This window comes from Eleutherodactylus coqui, chromosome 7, assembly GCF_035609145.1.
Source record: "Eleutherodactylus coqui strain aEleCoq1 chromosome 7, aEleCoq1.hap1, whole genome shotgun sequence".
Lineage (NCBI taxonomy): Eukaryota > Metazoa > Chordata > Amphibia > Anura > Eleutherodactylidae > Eleutherodactylus > Eleutherodactylus coqui.
The window spans coordinates 66,417,665-66,437,277 of NC_089843.1; the positions used below are offsets into that span (position 1 = coordinate 66,417,665).

Sequence of the window (19,613 nt, forward strand, 5' to 3'; positions counted from 1 at the left end):
ACTGGGTCGTGCGGGGGGGGGGGGGGGGTTGGGCAGCATGTAACCCAGGAGAAGTGGCAGCGGAGTGTCATGCAGGCACTGATTGTGCTTTGTTGGAGGTAGTGTGGTGCTTAGCTAAGGTATGCATTGCTAATGAGGGTTTTTCAGAAGTAAAAATTGTTGGGAGGGGGGGGCACTCTTGCCGCTATTGTGGCTTAATAGTGGGACCTGGGAACTTGAGATGCAGCCCAACATGTAGCCCCTCGCCTGCCCTATCCGTTGCTGTGTCGTTCCCATCACTTTCTTGAATTGCCCAGATTTTCACAAATGAAGACCTTAGCGAGCATCGGCGATATACAAAAATGCTCGGGTCGCCCATTGACTTCAATGGGGTTCGTTATTCGAAATGAACCCTCGAGCATCGCGAACATTTCGTCTCGAGCAACGAGCACCCGAGCATTTTGGTGCTCGCTCATCTCTAGTCACCATAAATAAAAGTTTTCTAATCTTGAACATCAGGTGGGTGTTCAGGAGGTGGGTGATTCACCCATCAGACGTTTATGGTGCGCAGTGTTTTTTTAATGTCAGACTCATTTAACAAGGCAGTCAGGTAATGGTTTTGATGCAGTTTGTGATGAAGTAGGCTGATAAGCAGAGCAGCAGACCCTTCCTCTAAGAGACTCTGAGCTCTGTAGAGGCTGGCTGTTCTGTCCTCCCTATGAGTGGAGCATAAGTAGACAGGCAGATAACCTTCCCTGCAACACAATGACGATGGAGCAATGTCCGCTTTCAACTTTATTGCAAGGTAGAGGTAAAACTGTAGAACAAAGAAAATGATGCACTTAGCAATGTACACTAACATAGCAGTACATAGAATACATTACATACATGTGAGAAGACAGGAAGCATGTAATACAGCCATGAGGGATGATAAGTGTGCATGCGCATACACTAGGACACATGCTATGCTATCTGAATAACACACATAGGACTAGAAACTATAGAAGTGGTATAATCATGGAACTGGAAACATATATACACAGGATGCTAAGAGTAGGACATCAGGTAGAAGTTATCACATACCGACGATGCCACTGTGAGCCTGGATAATAAAGGTTTGCAGAGGGTCTCTAGAGCAGTCCAGACATGGAGGGAATGTGCCAGAAAATGGCTACTGTGGGCTGAGCTGATGATGTCACTGAGGTCATGGGTAAAAGGTACAGCATCCCTCAGAGGACAAAATACACTGAGGCTCAGTATATGAATGCACACTAGATGGAGCCCTAACAGAAAGTCCATCTAATAATGCCAGAAATAAAGCAATATCATATACCTTATACAGTACAGACAATTTTACTGAACAGAGACTGCCAAAGGCATGACACTCCCCGTCTGGTAACCCAAGGTTACCACATTAAGACCTCTTCGTTGTGAGTAATGAAATTAGTTCTGTAACAGGTCTGAAGAAGAGTTTAGGCTCATTTTGTTTGCACAATTTGACTTCCACCTTTCTGACTTTCCCGTCTTCACTAGGAAAAACCTTGGTTATGAGTCCCATAGGCCATTCGTTTCTTTTTGACTGAGAGTCCTTGACAAGAACAACATTGCCAACTTCCATATTGGGTTTACTGGAATGCCACTTATTCCTAGTCTGTAAAGTTGAGATGTATTGTTTCCTCCACTTTTCCCAAAATCTCCCATCTCCATTGACACTTGTACAAGTCTTTAGAATCAAACTCACCAGCAGGAGCTGTAATTGCATCGAACTTTTGCGTGAGTAGAGTAGAAGGGGTAAGCAAAGGAGGGTCATCTGGATCTCTGGATCTAGCAGTTCATAAGTGCCTTTCTTGTGAGTATCCAGTACTGGTTTATAAAGGAAAGTTGGCCCTGTGAGCCATGTGGTGTCTTTAAGGAGTGGTGCTGGTACAGCTCTTGTAGCATGATCTGCTGGGTTGTGATCAGTCGGTACATAGCGCCACTGAGTAGGTTTTGATGACTTTCTAATCCTATGGACTCTGTTATGCACATACACATAGAATCTCCTAGACTCATTGTAAATGTAGCCCAGCACTACTTTGCTATCTGTATGAAATTCTGTGTCATCAAGTGTCATATCTATTTCTGTCACAATGAGTTCAGCTAGTTCTACTGCCAGAACGGCAGCACAAAGCTCCAGCCTCGGTATGGTAGGCTCAGGAGATGGTGCCAGTTTTGCCTTTCCAATCACAAACCCAATATGTGTCTGGCCCTTAATGTCAATCGTTTTGAGGTAGGCAACTGCAGCAATTGCTTTCACTGAGGCATCACAAAATACACACAGCTCTTTAGACTTGACCTCTGCAATAGGCACGTGTGCATACGGCCTAGGAACGTGTAGGTCGGATAATGCTACCAGGGAGTCTCTCCACTTTACCCACAATGTCTCCTTCTCTGGGGAAAGTGGGGAGTCCCAATCGCATGTATCTGCAGTCAAGTCTCTGAGCAGCATCTTACCTTGAATGGTCACGGGAGCTGCAAACCCAAGCGGGTCGTAGATGCTGTTGATCGTAGATAGGACACCGCGTCGTGTGAATGGTTTTGGCTTTTGATCCACCTGAAAGGTAAAGGTGTCGTTGTTGAGGTCCCAGTTGAGCCCTAGGCTGCGCTGCAAGGGTATTGTGGCCGTTGCCAAGTCTAGATCCTTCAGGTCATTGGCGTGATCTTGAGTGGGAAAGGCTTTCATGACAGCCTTGCTGTTTGAAGCTATCTTATGGAGTTTGAGGTTCGAACAAGCAAGCATACTTTGGGTTCTTTTGAGTAGGTCGATTGCTGCATCTGGTGATGGAAGTGATTTCAGGCCATCGTCCACATAAACGTCTCTTTCTACAAACTGCCTGACATCTTGTCCATATTCTTCTTCACCTTCTCGGGCAGACCTTTTGAGTCCATAGATGGAGACTGCAGGAGATGGGCTATTGCCAAAAACATGTACTTTCATTCGGTATTCCATTATGTCTTTGGTTTGGTCGTTGTCTTTAAACCAGAAGAATCTCAAGAAGTTCCTATGTTCTTCTTTCACTAGAAAACAATGAAACATCTGCTGTATGTCGGCAACAATGGAAATTAATCCTTTACGGAACCTAATGAGCACTCCTAATAGTGTGTTATTGAGGTCTGGTCCGGTCATGAGAGCATCATTGAGGGAGACTCCTTCATACTGTGAACTGGAGTCAAATACTACCCGGATCTGTCCTGGCTTCTTAGGGTGGTAGACACCAAAGATTGGCAGGTACCAGTGTTCCTCCTTTTCTCTTAGAGGTGGAGCAACTTCCGCATGACCGTTTCCAAATATCTTCCCCATGAATGTGAAGAAATGTTCACTCATATCTGGCCTTCTTAGAAGGTTGCGTCTGAGTGAGAAAAAGCGCTTCAGTGCTTGATCTCTGTTGTCGGGGAGATGGCGTCTCTGAGTTTTGAAAGGAAGTGGTGCCACCCAATTGTTTGCTTCATCTTTGAAAAAGCCTTGTTCCATTATGTCCAAGAAGGCTTCGTCTTCAATAGAGGGGGCGATTTTGTGGTCGTCCTTTGTCCTCTGGAACACTGTGCACCCTAAGTGGTCTCTGTCTTCGTCACAGAAATGGGTCCCGATTTCCGTAGAGTCAGAGTATGAAATACTGCTAGGTGTGTCTCTTATAAGGAACCTGTTAGGACAAGGCTGGAAGAAGGATGGACGTCCATTTTCCAGTGTATTAGTGCAATAGGAGTTTACCGTGGATGGTTTGTGGACATTTCCTAGGCAGACGTCACCTACAATGACCCATCCTAGGTCTAGTTTCTGTGCAAATGGAGAATTCTGAGGGCCATTTACCTGTTTTCTGACCTTGTGGACTCTTATGATGTCCCTTCCAAGCAGAAGCACTATTTGAGCCTTAGGATCTAAGGCAGGGATGAGATGGGCCATGGTCTTCAAGTGCTTATGTGGTAATGCCGCTTCAGGCGTTGGAATCTCCTCTCTGTTGTTTGGAATTTGATTACATTCTATCAGTTTAGGTAGAGGCAGGGATGTTTCACCATCCATGGATTCTATTTGAAAACCAGTAGCTCTTCTTCCGGCTTCTTCAGTCACACCTGTGCAAGTCTTAAGTGAATATGGAGAGCTATGTCCTTCAATGTTGAAGATGTCGAAGAAAGTAGAGCTGGCAAGGGACCTGTTGCTTTGATCGTCAAGAATGGTATACAACCTTACAGCCATTTCTTTGTGTCCAATTGGATAAACTTTAACAAGACAAATCTTAGAGCAGGATTTACCTCTGAGGCCCTCTCCACAGACTTGGGTACACTGGGGTGACACTTCAGGAAGTACTGAGACTTTCTCCTCCCCGCCATGCTCTGTAGCCTGGTCTGAAGGCGTGAGAGTCCATGGGGCGGGCTCAGGATGTAAGGCCGTGGTATGCTCCTTACTATGACATTCTGAACACTCGATGTTTGCTGTACAGTCCTTCGCCCTATGAGATGTTGAGGCACAACACTTGTAGCAAATTTGGTTTTCCTTGAGAAAGGCTTTCCGGTCCTTAAGAGGTTTTTCCCTGAATCCTCTACATTTCTGCAATGGGTGAGGCTTCTTATGTAGAGGGCAGTCTTTGCAAGGGTCTCTTGTTGAGGGATGCACAGCAGATATGCTGGTTTTGTGTACTGCAACAGGTGTAGCTTTCGGGTTACGAAGTGAAGCAGGTTTGTTAGTTCTGGTGTAAGCGGTTTCAAATGTTGAGAAGTCAAAACTTGGGTCGTTCCTAGTCTTTGATTGTTGGCGTATGAAATCCACAAAAAAGGAGAATGGAGGGAATGAGACGTTGTGCTGTTGTTTGTACTTGGAGCCTTGAGTAATCCACTTTTCTTGTAGACTGTAAGGTAATTTCTGTACAATGGGTTTGACACCACGTGCTGTGTCTAAAAATGCGAGACCTTGCAAGTCTCCTTCACCTTTAGCAACTTCGAGTTCCATCAGCAGGTCACTTAATTCTCTCAGCTTCTGAAATCCTTTATTGGGAATCTTAGGAAAATCCTCAATCCTTTTGAAGAGTGCATTTTCTACCACTTCTGGTGAGCCATAACACTCCTCCAGTCTTTCCCATATCATTTTTAGTCCTCTGCTTGGGTAGTTAATGTTGATGTCTCTAATTCGCTTTGCATGTTCTGCTGACTCGTTGCCTAACCATTTGACTAGGAGGTCAACTTCTTCACTTACAGACAGGTCGAGATCTTTGATCATATTTCTGAATGACGAACGCCATGCTCTATAGCCTTCAGGTCTGTCATTAAACTTCGTGAGTCCTTTAGTTATTAGCTCACGTCGTGCAAAGAATTTGACGAGGTCTGTCATACCTTGATCTCTGCGTGGTAGATCTGAAGGTAAGTTGCTTTGTGGAGGTCCTATTGAGTTACAGCGATTCTTTGACATGCTGCTATGATAATAGTCACAGTCTAAAGGTTCATTCTTATTGGTGGCGACCGTGGTACTCCAAACATTTGTTGGTTCAAGCTTAGGTTGTACTGAGGGCCGACTGAATATCAAACTGCTATCTAATTTGATGTTGGGCATTTGGTGTGCTGAGGTCACTTTCTGTGTTACCGGTTGCTGGCGGAGCTCTTTTTGGAGGTTTGACTCCTCTCCCGGATCTGAGCACGAGTCGTTACCCGACTTGGCATGTAGCTGAACATAGTCTGAAGTACGCTGGAGATTGTCTTGGTGACCAGAACTGCGCCTAGACATGTTGCTGAATCTTTCACTTGCGTAGATCGCTGCTTCTTCCAAAGCCTCTGCTTCGGCCACAGCAGCTGCAGCTTCTTTCTCTACTGATAGTTTTTCCAGTGCTGCTTCCATGCGTGCTTTCTCTACTTTTAATTGCCTTTCTTGCTCAGCATAATGCACTCGCATTTTGGCGGCTTCCGCTTTTGCACGAGCAATGGCGACTGTAGAGCTACTCACTGACCCTTTTGAGCTTCTGGAGCTAGCTGAGATGTGAGACCTTGTCTCATACAGTCCAGTCTCTAACGTTGACATGGTGACGCTCCGGACGAGCTTACGTGCTTACCGCTGTAGTGGGCGTCCTGTAGCAGTATCTCTGCGTATAGCACAAAACGTGGTTTAGTATCCTGCTGTCTAGACTGCTGGTGCCCTGTGTCCAGCCTGTGAGAAGTCCCTATTTCTCTATCCAGCCTGCGAAGGGGCCGTCGTTTTACTGTTCTGTCCTCCCTATGAGTGGAGCATAAGTAGACAGGCAGATAACCTTCCCTGCAACACAATGACGATGGAGCAATGTCCGCTTTCAACTTTATTGCAAGGTAGAGGTAAAACTGTAGAACAAAGAAAATGATGCACTTAGCAATGTACACTAACATAGCAGTACATAGAATACATTACATACATGTGAGAAGACAGGAAGCATGTAATACAGCCATGAGGGATGATAAGTGTGCATGCGCATACACTAGGACACATGCTATGTTATCTGAATAACACACATAGGACTAGAAACTATAGAAGTGGTATAATCATGGAACTGGAAACATATATACACAGGATGCTAAGAGTAGGACATCAGGTAGAAGTTATCACATACCGACGATGCCACTGTGAGCCTGGATAATAAAGGTTTGCAGAGGGTCTCTAGAGCAGTCCAGACATGGAGGGAATGTGCCAGAAAATGGCTACTGTGGGCTGAGCTGATGATGTCACTGAGGTCATGGGTAAAAGGTACAGCATCCCTCAGAGGACAAAATACACTGAGGCTCAGTATATGAATGCACACTAGATGGAGCCCTAACAGAAAGTCCATCTAATAATGCCAGAAATAAAGCAATATCATATACCTTATACAGTACAGACAATTTTACTGAACAGAGACTGCCAAAGGCATGACACTGGCACTGTAAAGAGCATGACCTCCCACCCCCACAGAGGCAATTTTCTGAGGTTTGGGTTATGTCTACAACCTGGAATAGGGCCTGATTGTTGGTGTTAGGAGAGAGATGGTCTTCCACTTCACACATATCGGGAGCTATATAGGGTCATTAAAAGGCCAACTGGAAAAACTCAATAAGAGATGATACTGTAGGTATTCTGGCACTTAAAAGCACTTTTATTTCAGCATACCACAGGAGGAGTGGCACACTGTCATGATTAAAGCCTTCTGCTTTAATCATGTAGGTGACCAGTAATCCCATGTATAGTTTATAAACTCCTGTCATACACTGAAATAAAAGTGTTATAACTTTAGAGAATCTGGAGTGCCAAAATGCTCTTCTAGTGCCAGTGATTTTCTGTTCCTTTGCACATGATTGGACGGAAGTAGCATCCATTCATTTGAATTGGTGTATGCACATGGGCTTTTTTTACTCTGACAAGCAGTCAGATCAAAGAAAAAAAATGGTAGCATGCCCTATTCTTGTCAAATTTTTGGACGAGAATAGCACATGTCAATGTGCGGTGATCAGTAAGTGCGTCGGACAGCACACGAACTGGAATGCCAAGTGCTGTCCAACACGAGATGTTCCTAAACTTTTTAATCACCTGTGTGCAAGTAGCCTAAAGGTGCTTAGAACCATTTTGGACCCTATGTGGCTCTGTGAGCAAAGTGTAGACAGCAACACAGACCAAAGAAAGGCAAAACTATTCAGTCTTAGAGTTCGTTCACACGGGCGTGATGATTGTTGGACGGCCGAGTAACGGCCACAGTGTGGCCGAAAATCGTGTGGACGGGCGTTTAAACTCCAGTTTTAATGCCAGTTCAGATGGCCCAGGTCCAGCAAGTATAAGCTGAGCTCAGGATACCATCGGGCAGGTGGAGACAGTTTAGCTTTGCCTCTCCCTTTCCGCCCCCTCACCGGCTCTTGGCAAGGGTAGGGGGTGGGAGCTAGTGTGCTATGCTCCTGCCCCCTCTCCACCCCTTGTCAGCTGCTAGCAATGGGAAGGGGGTGGGAGCTTAGCAACTAGCTCCCACCCCCTCCCATTTCAAACAGCAGGAAAGGGGCAGAGAGGGGGAGGGAAGGGGGTGGGAGTTTAGCAGTCACTCTGCTAAACTCCCTTCCACCTCCCTTCTCCGGCAGCTACCACTGGCTCCTATAGGAGTCTATGGCAGCGGCCGTATTCTGGCCGGAAAAGCTAGTTCCAGAACTATCTTTTCTGGCCGGCGTGAAAGCGCCCGACCGGAAATTCGTACTGTATGTGCTATCTTGGCCGGCTAGGCTAAACGCCCATCTGAACGCCCGTGTGAAGGAGCCCTTATATGGAGTTCCACTTAGCTATTGAAATATTTTGTTGATTGCCTCTTAGTGACTTGTAGCCTAATTTTAATTTTTGCATTTTGTGACAGCTGCAGATACAATTTGGTTAAGTTTGTCTTACGGTGGGTCATGTAACAATTAGTCTATTTTCATAACTATTTCCAGGGTTGGTCTTTATAATGAATAACCCTGCTGTTTAGCTGTTTGGTTGTTTATTGTTACAAGTGGCAGGTCTGCCGAATGCATAAACCACTCCTGTTGGTCTCGGCTGTATCCAGTCTGATGTCACACTGTCCCATAACGGGGTGCTGCATATCAAAGAATTCCTGCTGAAAACTAAGGAACATCAAAAGAAGCAGACGAACATTTCACAGCATTCCACGAAATACATCTGGCGTCCTTTTCAGCAGTCCGCAGGGTTGCCGCAACCAGTCAGTATTTTCTATGGCGCCCACGCAATCTCTGCAGTTTGCCGACTGTCACAACAAACACGTCACGTTTTGTTCCTGAACAACCTGCTGAAGGAATAACACTGGATACACAACTGTTACATGTAGTGACTAGTTTAATTTGCACCACGTGGTGAATATTTCAGTGTATTCTGCTTATTACCGCACTTTCAAAAAACCTTTTGGAATTGCGAGTAATAATGCGATCTCACGGAAAGACGATGCAGCAGCATTCTCCCTTAGGTTCCTTTCAGACTTGTATTTGCTCTGCATTAGTTCTGTGTAGAGGGGACTGGAATATGGAGCCAATGTAATCTATAGGGCTAATTACATAGCTGTATGTTTTTTGACTGTTTTCGAAAACGCAGCATGATCTAATTTTTGCATATTTGCCTTCGTATTAGTATTCTTATAATAAAAATACGTAGGGAAATATAGATGAAAAATTGATGACATAAGGATGTAATGAATTTTGAAACGTCTGAAGTATGGATCAGCACTAGGCCTGATCCATGCTGAGAATCTAACGCGAGTTTAGTGCGTTGTCAGAGGCACAAAACTCACACGAATATAAACCCCATTCTTTTCAATGGAGTCGTATATATGAACGATGTCCTATTTTTTGCGTCCTATTTATTCGCATTCCTCGAAGTGCATCGCAACGCATTATTTTCAATGGGACAGTAAAACACGTTTCACACTGTGTGATGTACACGCAAGTGCGATTTGAGGTTTCCCATTGAATGGGAAACACTTGCTGATCCTCTAACACGCCTGAAAGCCACAGCAGAGACTGCTACTTCACAGACGTGATGGGGAGAAAAATGCCTTGATTCGGGACAAGTGCTGGTCCGTGTGTAGGTAGCCTTACGGACGTGTTTTTATGCGCTTGTCTGAAACCAGCCGTAGCATGAAGAGACTTACTAGAAATACAAGTAATATTCAATTACTCTTAAAGGGGTATTCCAAGCATTTACTATTTTGACCTGTTCGGGGATCCGCCACTTGGGATTAGCTGAGGACCGGCCTATTCTGGACCTTCAGAACTGAGTGTTGGTTTTATTTTGTACAAGACATACTGTATTTCTGGAGCCATAACTTTTTAATCTTTGTGTCACAAGACTGTATGAGGGCTAGTTTTTTGCGGGATGAGTTGTTGCTTATATTAGCACCTTTTTAGGGTTCATGCAATTTATGAATTACCTTCTTTTTTATTTTGCATAGGCGAAATGAAAAAAACTGTAATTCCACTATATATTTTTTTCGCTGTGCATTTTTTGCACCATATACTGTCCAGTTTTTGGTTTTAGACAGATTCATAAATCTCCAGCTACATCTATAGGACCATCACACCACTCAACAAAGTAGACTGTACCCGAGACGTGACCGTTTAAAGGGTTTTCCCGTTAAATACTACTGATGACTATCCTGGCTATCCTCAGGATAAGTCATCCATAGTTGATCGGGTGGGGTTTGTCGCTCAGGAGCCAATGACACTGGCCGGAGAAGGGAGGTTAGAGGGAGTTTAGCAGCATAACTGCTAAACTCCATCCCCCTTCTCTTCTCCATTCTCCTCCCCTCTTGCTGTTAGCAATGGGAGGGGGTGGGAAGGAGCGTGGCTAAGCCCCGTCCCTCCCATTTTTGGCTGTGGACAAGGGGCGGGGAGGGGGCTGAAGTTTCGCTCCGCCCCCACCCTGCCCCTTCCCATTGCAAACAGCCGGAAAGGAGGAGAGAAGAGGTGAGTCAGCGAGGGGGAGGGAAGGGGGAGACAGCTTAGCAGAGTTTAGAGCAGAGCTAAGCTGTCTCCCTCCACCCGACGGCACATACGCCAGGCCATGAAAATGCTGGTCGATATACGCTCATGTGAATAAGCCCTTAGGGTAGTTCCACGCAGGTGATTGTGGAATCTAATCATTTTTACCCACAATTTTTGAGCTGCAGCTCTTATTTTTTCTTGTAAAAACATCCCTGTCCCTTGCGATTTTCTCGCGCGTTTTTGCCAAGATTTTTTAGTACAACAGGCAATAAGTCTCTAATGTTAAAAACGCATCGCACGAAAATCGCAAACGTGAAGACCCAACCGATATATGCCTGTCTGAATAAGCCCTTAATATAATGACTGAGAAATAATATTTGTCATAGTTTTTCTTTTGAAAATTTATTTTCTGAAGATAGGATGACAAACTGAGTAATATAAGTACTCTGATTACTGTTCTATTCCAGCACCTCCTTTTTGTGATCCCGTCCCCTTAGGGCGGATTCAGATGAGCGTGGTTTTGTCCACTTATACGGCCATAATAATCACAGTCAATATAATGGGACAAAACGAAGCCACTGATCTATATGAAATTCCAGCAATTTCGTTTTCACCACCTCTTTTCCCCGCCATGATTTGTACGGCTGGGAATAGATAAGACCTGCCCTATCTTTCCGGCACATAGTTAAACTACATGCAGGTAAGACCAGGCAGCCGCTATCTTCCCGCTTCTTTTTCAAACTCCTGCACTCTGGCACGGAGTTTGAGCTGCTGGCGGAGGAGAAGAAATCTCCCTCGTTCAGATGCAGCTACGCTCCTTACTGCCTAGCGTAATTGCGCCTATGGTAGGGTGAATCTGTCCTTAGAGATATACTGCATTCCGTGCCAAAGGTGGGCATGCACATTACATAGAATTTGGTCAATGGTTGAATGAACTATCGTCTAGTGAATGATTCGTTTGCAGAAGCAGCCATCGCCTGGAAAAAAGTTGGGCACGTGTAAAATTTACATCTAACAGTCAGGTGGAAGATCTTCCTGTGAAAGAATGTTCACAGAAATAGCTTTCGTCCATTGCCCAGTGTTGCTCAAAACGTATGGCCAGATTGAAAGACAGTCGGTATAAACTAAAATGTGTATAGACATTTTAGTCTATACCGACTGTCTTTCAATCTGGCCATACGTTTTGAGCAACAACGGGCAATGGACGAAAGCTATTTCTGTGAACATTGTTTCACAGGAAGATCTTCCACCTGACTGTTAGATGTAAATTTCACACGTGTCCAACTTTTTTCCAGGCGATGACTCATCAGTCAGCTGAAACAATCTTCTGTTATTGAATTTCACCCGATGAATGATCGTTTTGGTCGAAATCATCCATTTTCATCAACATTAGTCTATTGTGCAGGGGCACCTAAGGCAGACAGGCAAGCAGCAAACTCTACTACATACAAAAGTATACGATGCCTTCAGTACTGGTTGTGGTCAACATGTACTTTTTTTAAATAAAATCACACAGTTACAATCAAAATTATTTAACCCCTGTTGCAAATCAGGTCTATTTGCCAAACTTACAAACTCTTTAGTCATTTGCAAAAAAAACAGCAATTTAAATATCTCAACACAATAAATATAACAAGTTTCTCCAAGTTCACCACAAAATACCACTTTTTTATTAGAGACTTTGTACGATACAACCATGTAATAGGCAGCAATTTCCCAAGAATACATCACTGTAACACATTCTATGTCAGTGCCAAAAGAACAATTAGTTAATAATAGAGATGAGCGAACGTACTCGTCCGAGCTTGATACTCGTTCGAGTATTAGCGTGTTCGAGATGCTCGTTACTCGTGACGAGTACCACGCGATGTTCGAGTTACTTTCACTTTCATCTCTGAGACGTTAGCGCGCTTTTCTGGCCAATACAAAGACAGGGAAGGCATTACAACTTCCACCTGGGACGTTCAAGCCCTATACCCCCCCCTGCAGTGAGTGGCTGGGGAGATCAGATGTCACCCGAGTATAAAAATCGGCCCCTCCCACGGCTCGCCACAGATGCGTTCTGACATAGAGGAGGGAAAGTGCTGTCTTGGTGGAGCTGCTATAGGGAGAGCGTTAGGAGTATTTTAGGCTTCAAGAACCCCAACGGTCCTTCTTAGGGCCACATCTAACCGTGTGCAGTACTGTGGAAGCTGCTTTTTGCAGTGTTGCACTTTTTTTTTTTTGGTATATCGGCCGTGCAGAGCATTACGCCCTGCAGTAATACTCCATGGCCAGAAGTGGTGGTTAGGCAGGGACATATTGATTGAATATAGGCAGTGGGCCTTTGCAAAAACATTTGGGGAAAAAAATCTATTTGGGCTGCCTCTGACTGTCCTCAGTGTTCTGGGTCTCTGCTGGGTGTAGTAGTCCTCCAAATTCATACGCAGCCAGCTAAGTGTTACAGCAGGCTTGCGCAAAATTATTTCCTGGCTCTGTCTGGGCTGTTAAATCACCGCTGTATTGCAGTCCACAGTGCAACACTCTGCAGTTCTTTGACATACTCCAGGGCCAGTAGCGGTGAGGCAGGGACAGAAGACATATTGATTGAATATAGGCAGTGGGCCTTTGCAAAAACATTTGGGGAAAAAAATCTATTTGGGCTGCCTGTCACTGTCCTCAGAGTTCTGGGTCTCTGCTGGGTGTAGTAGTCCTCCAAATTCATACGCAGCCAGCTAAGTGTTATAGCAGGCTTGCGCAAAATTATTTCCTGGCTCTGTCTGGGCTGTTAAATCACCGCTGTATTGCAGTCCACAGTGCAACACTCTGCAGTTCTTTGACATACTCCAGGGCCAGTAGCGGTGAGGCAGGGACAGAAGACATATTGATTGAATATAGGCAGTGGGCCTTTGCAAAAACATTTGGGGAAAAAAATCTATTTGGGCTGCCTGTCACTGTCCTCAGTGTTCTGGGTCTCTGCTGGGTGTAGTAGTCCTCCAAATTCATACGCAGCCAGCTAAGTGTTATAGCAGGCTTGCGCAAAATTATTTCCTGGCGTTCCGTAAGCGAAGTCAGCCTCCAACCACAGGCCAATAAGCGGCACATTTAATTACAGCGTTCTGTTTCTGCATTACTGGTAATACAGCATGCTGAGGGGTAGGGGTAGGCCTAGAGGACGTGGACGCGGCCGAGGACGCGGAGGCCCAAGTCAGGGTGTGGGCACAGGCCGAGCTCCTGATCCAGGTGTATCGCAGCCGACTGCTGCGGGATTAGGAGAGAGGCACGTTTCTGGCGTCCCCACATTCATCGCACAATTAATGGGTCCACGCGGTAGACCTTTATTAGAAAATGAGCAGTGTGAGCAGGTCCTGTCGTGGATGGCAGAAAGTGCATCCAGCAATCTATCGTCCAACCACAGTTCTGCGCCGTCCACTGCTGCAACTCAGAATCCTCTGGCTGCTGCTCCTCCTTCCTCCCAGCCTCCTCACTCCATTACAATGACACATTCTGAGGAGCAGGCAGACTCCCAGGAACTGTTCTCGGGCCCCTGCTCAGATTGGGCAGCAGTGGTTCCTCTCCCACCAGAGTTTATCGTGACTGATGCCCAACCATTGGAAAGTTCCCGGGGTCCGGGGGATGAGGCTGGGGACTTCCGGCAACTGTCTCAAGAGCTTTCAGTGGGTGAGGAGGACGATGACGATGAGACACAGTTGTCTATCAGTGAGGTAGTAGTAAGGGCAGTAAGTCCGAGGGAGGAGCGCACAGAGGATTCGGAGGAAGAGCAGCAGGACAATGAGGTGACTGACCCCACCTGGTTTGCTACGCCTACTGAGGACAGGTCTTCAGAGGGGGAGGCAAGGGCAGCAGCAGGGCAGGTTGCAAGAGGCAGTGCGGTGGCCAGGGGTAGAGGCAGGGCCAGACTGAATAATCCACCAACTGTTTCCCAAAGCGCCCCCTCACGCCATGCCACCCTGCAGAGGCTGAGGTGCTCAAAGGTCTGGCAGTTTTTCGCTGAGAGTGCAGACGACCGACGAACAGTGGTATGCAACCTTTGTCGCGCCAAGATCAGCCGGGGAGCCACCACCACCAGCCTCACCACCACCAGCATGCGCAGACATATGATGGCCAAGCACCCCACAAGGTGGGACGAAGGCTGTTCACCACCTCCGGTTTGCACCGCTGCCTCTCCCCCTGTGCCCCAACCTGCCACTGAGATCCAACCCCCCTCTCAGGGCACAGGCACTACCATCTCCTGGCCTGCACCCACACCCTCACCTCCGCTGTCCTCGGCCCCATTCACCAATGTCTGTCAGAGCACCGTCCAGCCGTCGCTAGCGCAAGTGTTGGAGCGCAAGCGCAAGTACGCCGCCACGCACCCGCACGCTCAAGCGTTAAACGTGCACATAGCCAAATTTATCACCCTGGAGATGCTGCCGTATAGGGTTGTGGAAACGGAGTCTTTCAAAACTATGATGGCGGCGGCGGCCCTGCGCTACTCAGTTCCCAGTCGCCACTACTTTTTCCGATGTGCTGTCCCAGGCCTGCATGACCACGTCTCCCGCAACATTGTACGCGCCCTCACCAACGCGGTTACTGGCAAGGTCCACTTAACAACGGACACGTGGACAAGCACAGGTGGGCAGGGCCACTATATCTCCCTGACGGCACATTGGGTGAATTTAGTGGAGGCTGGGACAGAGTCAGAGCCTGGGACCGCTCACGTCCTACCCACCCCCAGAATTGCGGGCCCCAGCTCGGTGGTGGTATCTGCGGCGGTGTATGCTTCCTCCACTAAACCACACTCCTCCTCCTCCTCCTCCTCCTCCAATGCAACCTCTGTCTCGCAATCAAGATATGTCAGCAGCAGCAGCACGTCACCAGCAGTCGGTGTCGCGCGGCATGGCAGCACAGCGATGGGCAAGCGTCAGCAGGCCGTGCTGAAACTACTCAGCTTAGGAGAGAAGAGGCACACGGCCCACGAACTGCTGCAGGGTCTGACAGAGCAGACCGACCGCTGACTTGGCCCACTGCTGAGGGTACCCATGCTGCTTGCCTGTCATCCTTTCAGCGTGTATGGCCGGAGGAGGAGGAGGATCCTGAAAGTGATCTTCCTAGTGAGGACAGCCATGTGTTGCGTACAGGTACCCTGGCACACATGGCTGACTTCATGTTAGGATGCCTTTCTCGTGACCCTCGCGTTACACACATTCTGGCCACTACGGATTACTGGGTGTACACACTGCTCGACCCACGGTATAAGGAGAACCTTTCCACTCTCATACCCGAAGAGGAAAGGGGTTCGAGAGTGATGCTATACCACAGGACCCTTGCGGACAAACTGATGGTAAAATTCCCATCCGACAGCGCTAGTGGCCGAAGGCGCAGTTCCGAGGGCCAGGTAGCAGGGGAGGCGCGGAGATCAGGCAGCATGTACAGCACAGGCAGGGGAACACTCTCTAAGGCCCTTGACAGCTTTATGGCTCCCCAGCAAGACTGTGTCACTGCTCCCCAGTCAAGGCTGAGTCGGCGGGAGCACTGTAAAAGGATGGTGAGGGAGTACGTAGCTGATCGCACGACCGTCCTCCGTGACGCCTCTGCCCCCTACAACTACTGGGTGTCGAAGCTGGACACGTGGCCTGAACTCGCACTGTATGCCCTGGAAGTGCTTGCTTGTCCTGCGGCTAGCGTCTTGTCAGAGAGGGTGTTTAGTGCGGCTGGGGGAATCATCACAGATAAGCGTACCCGCCTGTCAACCGACAGTGCCGACAGGCTTACGCTCAACAAGATGAACGAAGCCTGGATTTCCCCAGACTTCTCTTCTCCACCAGCGGACAGCAGCGATACCTAAGCAATACGTAGGCTGCACCCGCAGATGGAAGCATCGTTCTCTATCACCATCAAAAACGGGGACCTTTTTGCTTCATCAATCTGTGTATAATATTCCTCCTCCTCCTCCTGCTCCTCCTCCTGAAACCTCACATAATCACCCCGAACGGGCAATTTTTCTTAGGCCCACAAGGCTCAGTCATATAATTTTTCTAAACAATTTTTATACGTTTCAATGCTCATTAAAGCGTTGAAACTTTCACCTCAACCAATTTTTATTTTAACTGGGCTGCCTCCAGGCCTAGTTACCAATTAAGCCACATTAACCAAAGCGATTAATGAATTTCACCTGCCCTCTTGGTTGGGCATGGGCAATTTTTCTGAGGTACATTAGTACTGTTGGTACACCAATTTTTGGGGGCCCTCGCCTACAGTGTAATCAAATGAATTTTTAGCCCACCTGCATTACAGCTGACGTTACATCAGCTGTGTTGGGCACTGCAATGGGATATATTTATGTACCGCCGGTGGGTTCCAGGGAGCCACCCATGCCGTGGGTCCACAGGGAGTTGTAACTGCATGTGTCCACTTCTAAAGAACCCTAGTCTGACTGGGGCATGCAGTGTGGGCCGAAGCCCACCTGCATTAAGCACGACATTACCTCAGCTGTGATGGGCAATGCAATGGGATACATTTATGTACCGCCGGTGGGTTCCAGGGAGCCACCCATGCTGTGGGTGCACACGGAATTCCCATTGCGGAGTTGTACCTGCCTGTGACTATTTATAAAAAACCGCGGTCTGACTGGGGCATGCAGACACCTTGACAGAATGAATAGTGTGTGGCACATAGGTTCCCCATTGCTATGCCCACGTGTGCAGCTCCAGATGGAGGTGGCACAAGATTGGATTTCTCATTGCTTCTGTACAGCATTGTGGACTATCGCTCCGCCCCTTTTAAAGAGGGTCGCTGCCTAGCCGTGCCAACCCTCTGCAGTGTGTGCCTGCGGTTCCTCTGGCAGACGCACTTATAAATAGACATGAGGGTGGCGTGCCATGAGGGCAGCTGAAGGCTGGGCAGGGACAGTTTGGTGTGCGCTGTGGACACTGGGTCGTGGGGGGGGGGGGGGTTGGGCAGCATGTAACCCAGGAGAAGTGGCAGCAGAGTGTCATGCAGGCAGTGATTGTGCTTTGTTGGAGGTAGTGTGGTTCTTAGCTAAGGTATGCATTGCTAATGAGGGCTTTTCAGAAGTAAAAATTGTTGGGAGGGGGGGGCCCACTCTTGCCGCTATTGTGGCTTAATAGTGGGACCTGGGAACTTGAGATGCAGCCCAACATGTAGCCCCTCGCCTGCCCTATCCGTTGCTGTGTCATTCCCATCACTTTCTTGAATTGCCCAGATTTTCACAAATGAAAACCTTAGCGAGCATCAGCGATATACAAAAATGCTCGGGTCGCCCATTGACTTCAATGGGGTTCGTTACTCGAAACGAACCCTCGAGCATCGCGATAATTTCGTCCTGAGTAACGAGCACCCGAGCATTTTGGTGCTCGCTCATCTCTAGTTAATAACCTATACTATATCATATATAATAAACTGTCTTCTGTACAAAATGCCACATTTAATGACTATTGCAGTCTCAGAATGATTTAATCCCCTGAACAGAATCCCTCATAAGAGTACACATTTTTGCAAATCAGGCGCTATTTCAAGTATACCCGATGCAACTAATCAAGGGCTTCATTGGTTGCATCGGGTGTGCTTGAGATTAAAGACGTCAAATAGCTTTTACTGTGACATTTTATTGCATGTTAGAAATATGGCTAAGTCAACAGAATGGTCAAAGACTGCTGATTTCTCAATGGACAGGTTGTGGTTTCATGGTGGGCACTCATTGGTTTCCATGAATTCTTATGCTTCCCAATATGACTCTCCTGCTCTGTCTGATCGACTGGTTAAAAATATTGGAAAACCCCAGTAACTAGAAAGTAAATGGTGGGGAGGGGAAGCTTTTGAAGTGATGAGTTGTCCTGAAGCCGCACATTTCTTCTTTCAACTCCTCAGTCTACATTCAGCGACTCATTACATCTTTGTGTTCTCACATAAAAACATAATTGGCTGCATAAAACTTGGATCCCCCATAAACACACAGTTGTGGAAATGCTGTGTTTAGCTAACTCTGATTATGGCCTGAAAATTGGCTTTCTTCAATTCATTTTTGTTATGTACTTGGCTTCTTCCCAAAAGCTGATCTTCCATCTGCAGCTGCACCTGCATTTTACAAGACATGACCGAGAAAAGTGTCTTTAGAGAAAAAAAAAGTTGTTATTTTGAAGAGGCGACTCCGTGCCAAGACTACAGTGTGAGTTTAAAGATGAAAAAAACAAGAACAGAGAAGTGCACACATCGTGAAGACTTTTGCAGATAGAATTTTACTTTGCAACTGAGTAAATGGTGGTTTTGTTAGCAAAAACCAGATCACTGCTGGCACAGGTCCATGCGTCTGAAGCAGACGAGCAGTCAAGGATCCAAAGGCCATTCTCTGTTTCTGAATTCCTGCGCTGAGCTGCCAAGTCTTGCTTACTTAACGTTTAATTTTAGTTTTCAGCTCTAAGATGGTTTGGGGTATAAACTTCATTATACAGTGATGACTTAGCTTTATACGTAGCAATAAAACATATCAGGCTCTTTAATTAGGCAGTAAATGGTTTATATCAGTCTTTGTTTTACTCTTTATTTATTATATATTCACTAAAGTTCTCTAATACAACACCGTGGGCAGCTTTTAAAGAGCACTTACGCTAAAATAAAGAAATAGTATTATATTTAATGGTGGGGGTGCATTAATATATGCTATAGACATTGCTCTGTGTTACATTTATTTCCTACACAGGTAACAGCTGTCATGTGACAATCACTAAAATGGCAATTATAGGAGTTAACAGAACCTTAAAAGGGATTTCTGGTTGTAAACTATTGATGGCGTATCCTCAGGATAGTCATCAATAGTATATTGACCTGGGTCCATCCTCATGTACTGAACAGGATTCTGCAGGAAGCAGACAGCTCCGTTCTTACTGTAGTGGTCAGGTTTGGTATTGCGTGCCATGTTCCCAATGAAATGAGTGAGAACTTTGCCTGTAATACCAAGCCTGGCCAGTGCAGTGGGAATGGAGCTGTCTGCTTCCTGCAGAAATCAGCTCATTGTACAAGCACACTAGCGTAGATAACAGCTGATCCATAGAGGTCCCAGGCATCAGACCCCTACCAATCTACTATTAATGTCTTATCCTGAGGATAGGCCATCAATAGTTTATAAATGGTTAATCCCTTTAAAAGTATATAAATATCCATTGTTCTGC

The 19,613-nt window shown here is 46.6% G+C and overlaps 1 protein-coding gene across 1 annotated transcript; it reads right to left on the reverse strand.

Moving 5' to 3' along the window:
• Nucleotides 1-689: 689 nt before the first annotated feature.
• On the reverse strand, nucleotides 690-5,227 carry LOC136573509 (uncharacterized). Its single transcript, XM_066574788.1, has 2 exons — nucleotides 2,473-5,227; nucleotides 690-796 (listed from the first exon to the last, which is right to left on the reverse strand). Exons 1-2 carry the CDS (start codon nucleotides 5,225-5,227, stop codon nucleotides 696-698), a joined length of 2,856 nt encoding a protein of 951 aa, XP_066430885.1. The 3' UTR covers nucleotides 690-695.
• Between the last annotated feature and the right edge of the window lie 14,386 nt (nucleotides 5,228-19,613).